Source organism: Myotis brandtii, unplaced genomic scaffold (assembly GCF_000412655.1).
Source record: "Myotis brandtii unplaced genomic scaffold, ASM41265v1 scaffold94, whole genome shotgun sequence".
Taxonomy (NCBI): Eukaryota; Metazoa; Chordata; class Mammalia; order Chiroptera; family Vespertilionidae; genus Myotis; species Myotis brandtii.
Genome location: NW_005371876.1, coordinates 1451227 through 1455907, shown reverse-complemented (window position 1 = coordinate 1455907; position 4681 = coordinate 1451227). Strand labels below are relative to the sequence as shown.

Below are 4681 nucleotides of genomic sequence, written 5' to 3'. Positions count from 1 at the left end.
AATCTTACCTCAGAAAGGCTCTGATACTGTGCTCTCCAGGGGCATGTCTCCCTACATCACCACGATAATGTGTCTACGCATTCCCAGGGTGATGTCGGGAGACGCGTCCGCGGGCATTATAAGGAGCCTCTGGAAGATTGAGAGGTTGTTCCTTCTACTGAATGGGCGGATATAAATCCGCCCACTCAGAAGGAGGAGCTGCGGCCATGTTTCCCGACGTTGCCATGTTAACACTGCTGCTGGTGAAGGAGCGGAGGGGAGAGCAAGAGAACCCTCCACTCTTTCGGCTCCGCGGGCCGGATAGAACAGCCGAAAGGGCCGGATCCGGCCCGCGGGCCGTAGTTTGCCCACAGCTGGATTAGACCTTCAGTCACTGGGGAACTCACCAGGCAGGCTGAATAAGCAGTACTGACCAGTGAGCCTGCTGAGTAGCGTAAGAGCTAGGGAGCCCAATTTCATGTTGCTCTAGAGACCCAAAGGGTGGAACTCACAGGATCTGAGAGTGAAGTTCCTGAGTTCCCTCCATCTGCTTAAAAAACAAAATCCTCACATCCCTTTGCATTACCAAGGTCTTGTACTGAAAATGCAATGGACAGTTACTATGGTCGAAATGTTCGTGTCCCCCCTAAATTCCTATGTTGAAATCCTAACCCCCAGTGTACTGGTATTAGGTGGGCCCTTTGGGAGGTAATTAGGACATGACAGTGGAGCCCTCATGAATGGGATTCGTGCCTTTATAAAGAGAGACCCAGACAGCTCCCTCGACTCTTCCTTCCCGTGAGAACACATGGAGAAGATCTATGAACCAGCAAGCAGGCCCCACCAGGCACCAAATGTGCCAGCGCCTGATCTTGGACTTCCCAGCTCCCAGAACTGTGAGAAATCAATTTCTGTTGTTTATCTGCCTCCCAGTCTGTGGAATTCTGTTACAGCAGCCTGCATTCTGTTACTAAGACAACAGAAGGTCTTCCAAACTGCAATGAATTGAAGACTCTGGTTTTGATGTACTTCTAGATAAAGGGTGTGAGACAGGTGTTTTAAAACACAAGAACACACGCTTACTTTAAGATCTGCTCCGGAACCGGTTTATCCTTGTAGTTGGGCGGCAGGCTCATCACTGGCTTGACGGTGAAACACTGCATGTCTGAGGAGCTCGCTAAGGAAGGATAAGGATGGGCCATGAAGCTGCCACAGGAGAAAGCCGCCTGCTCCTCCTGCTTTACAGACGGAAATGGCACGTGCACGGACCATTCCCCTTTCCCAAATGCCAGGACCCCATGGGAGCGGTGGCTCCCTTTCCTATTACCTACATGCCTCGTTAAGTCATCATCCTAGGACATTGTTTTGGTCAGACACCTGGCAAACAACCTTCCCAGGGGAAAACAGAGGAACATAGATAGCAATTAAATATTTTTAAAAAAGTGATTAGAAACTTTTAAATCATTTCTTTTGGACAACATTCCTCTGAAGTAGCCAGTCTCTGGACACCACTTGTTTATCGAGGGTCATGGCTGGGCACAGTATGAGGCGTTTTGAACATGTTATCTTCAGTAAACACAATGACTACCAGGTCATTATTCTCCTTTTACCAATGAAGAATCTGAGGATCTGAGAAAACCCAGACCACACCACTGGGAAATGAAGTCAGGCTCGGGGGTAAGGCCTCCTTCTCTGACCGAATGATCTGATCTCTGAAATGACTTTCATTGTCTTCACCAGAGCAGGTATAGGTTTCAATGCCTCTAGTATTTAAACTGCAAGTTAAGGCACTTGGGTCTAGAACTACCAGCCTTTCTCCAGGTGACGTGTGCAGTCCACCTGTACCGCAGTCACCAGAGACTTAATTCAAAACGCAGAATTAGAATTCACAGCCGCTGAATTAGAATCTCTCTGTGTGGATTCTTCTGTATAATAAAATCTGAGAACCACTTGGCTATGGCTTATGCTGTTAGAGTTTATAAATTACCTCCTTATTTTGATCCTCACAGAAGTGCCATTAGGTACTTAGGGAAAACAGACTCACCCTCAGCCTTGTAGATGAGAAAACCAAGGCCTGGGTAACTGAGGCAACTTGGGCAAGGCCAAATGGCTCTGCAGACCTTACCGAAGACCAAGCACCAGGCTCCTGCTTCTAAGTTCACTTCTTGAAGACCTCCTTCACTGCCACGCCATGAAGGCACCTCTGTTGTTTCCTGAGCCCCCATAACCCAAGGACTTATCCTGGAAGACCTTTCTTTTCCAAGCATCCACTGTGTTAACAGGTCACTACTACTCTTAAAGGTATGTCTGTCCATTGAACTATTATTATCATCTCTTTCTATCACCATTTACCAATCTATGTCTATAATAGCTAATATATATGAAGTTTTATTATGCATCAGGCACTGTTCCTAGTATTTTACATATATTTACATATTCAATCCTTATAAGAACCCCAAGAGGAAGAATGATGATCATCCCCATTTTATAGATGAGAAAACTGAGGCACAGATAACTTAAGTAAATTGCCCAAAGTGACATAGTGATGGAGCCCATTTTCTTATCTACCTTGCCACACTGGCTCTGCCTTATCTACTCCTTTTAGACCACTGTTCAGTTTTAAACATCTTTATTTTAGCATAAAACCCATGAGAAAGCTTTAGAAGTAACTTTGTTATGGAGCCCTTAGTATTAGTTTTTTTTTCCTTTTTTTTTTTATAATGCGTGTAATTGATTTTTCAATAAGTTATGGTATGTTATACAAAAAAAGCTATACATCCTTATCCAGAATTCAGAACAGCAAGTCTTTTCTCTTCAAGCTTCCCATGTGGCTCTAAAATATATCCTTTCATATTCAAGATTTGCTTGAATCATCTCTCCGCTTTGATTACTTCATAACCACGAGATGAGGACATTAGGGTCTCAAAGCTTTCATACAGACTGGGACACTGAGTCTAAGTCAGCCGTGGGCAAACTACGGCCCTCGGGCCGGATCCGGCCCGTTTGAAATGAATAAAACTAAAAAAAAAAAAGACCGTACCCTTTTATGTAATGATGTTTACTTTGAATTTATATTAGTTCACACAAACACTCCATCCATGCTTTTGTTCCGGCCCTCCGGTCCAGTTTAAGAACCCATTGTGGCCCTCGAGTCAAAAAGTTTGCCCACCCCTGGTCTAAGTGGTTTAATGAGTTTAGAGACGGGGTGGAACCCTGAGCTCCCAGCTGGGCTGGGCTGCAGCAGGTTACGGTACGGAGCCTCTGTGCCAGGTCTCCCTGTGCAAGGATACACTGCTTCGGGGAGCACTTGATTTCCTCTCCCGGGGGTGTGGTGATGGTCATCTTCTCGGCATTGGGGAACTGGGTCAGCAACCTCAGGCTGAAGTCTTCTAGCCTCTCATACTCCTTCCCCCGGTAGATGAAGACTTTGTTCTGCAGGTCAGAGACAGTAAAGGGAATAATTAAACATGAAGAATGAAGGGATATCCGGAGATCTTGGTACTGAGTAAGCCATCCCAGCCAAAGTGCAACCTACCATCAAGTTCTCATTGAATACCTACTACATGCCTCACAGCAGCCATCATATCTGACAAGAGCTCCTGGTCTAGTTGGGAAGCTGGTCATAGGCAGTGCTTCTCACAGTGTTGGCCCAGTAACCACAGCTGGTGCAGTCTACACTGACCCAGAGAGTATAGGGACCTTGTGCCCTAACATAGATCCATGACTGCCAGGAATGATGTTCAGTTTAGCTGATATCTGCACAGTAAGGCATTCTCAGCGAAGGAAGTGCATTAATTTATCTTCAGCAAGACCCTTATCTCATCATGGTCCAGGGACAGCGTGCACCAGCACTCTGAGTGACTCAGCCACGGGGAACATGAAAGTACGAGGAGAATTGAGACAACACGTCTTTTGACACAGTGACAGAGTACTAGCAACAGGAATAAGTTACAGCAGTCCCTAGCCAATCCTGCAAATCACTGTGGATGGACTTAAAAACAAAAAGAAGTTTCCTGGGCCCCAGGCATAGGAATGGTTTTGCCCATGCAAGTTCAAGTATAGCCATGTTTTGAAGGTTTCTGCTCATCTGATCAGATGAGAGCTTAGTATCGATTGGCAGCCCACTCGTGATCCACTTTAAACTGAAACTTGGGCATTACTGTTCTGTAAAATATTTTTTTCTTAATCACTCACCCATTCACATACAAGTATGTATTGAGAAAATAGTAAATATGCTAGCCACTAGGGCTATACGGTGACCCTGCTCTCATGAATCTTACCTTCGGGTGGAGAGAAATAGAAAATGAATAACAAATAAGTAAATACGGTAATTTTAGATAGTGTAAATAACGTAAAGGCAATACACCTTCTAGGCCAAACACTGAAGGCAATAAAAATTTCCAGAACTTTTGGAATAGGTGATAAAATTTGTCCAAGCTGGGAAAGATGTATGTGACTGATTCATGCATTATAAAATTTCCTCATTCAGGCAAAACTACCTGGGAAAAGGATCTATACTAATAAAAGGGTAATATGCTAATTAGATGGGACGTCTTCCAGACGACCTTCCGGACATCCTTCCTGACAAAGCCAGGCCCGGGTGAAGCCACCCTGCCCCCAGTCCTGGTCCCAGGCACCTGTGGCCATAGCCTGGGCGAACCCGCCCCGCCCCCGGTCCCAGGCGCCTGCGGCCCAGGCGAAA

General features: G+C 45.7%; 1 protein-coding gene across 1 annotated transcript in view; it reads right to left on the bottom strand.

The window, feature by feature from the left end:
* DOCK5 (dedicator of cytokinesis 5) overlaps nt 1-4681 on the bottom strand; it is a 160760-nt gene that overhangs the window by 33256 nt on the left and 122823 nt on the right. Inside the window, exons 40-41 of the mRNA XM_014533084.1 lie at nt 3270-3411; nt 1063-1144 (exon numbers count right to left, since the gene is read on the bottom strand). Of these exons, the coding sequence (XP_014388570.1) occupies nt 1063-1144; nt 3270-3411 (224 nt within the window). The remainder of the gene's footprint in view (nt 1-1062; nt 1145-3269; nt 3412-4681) is intronic.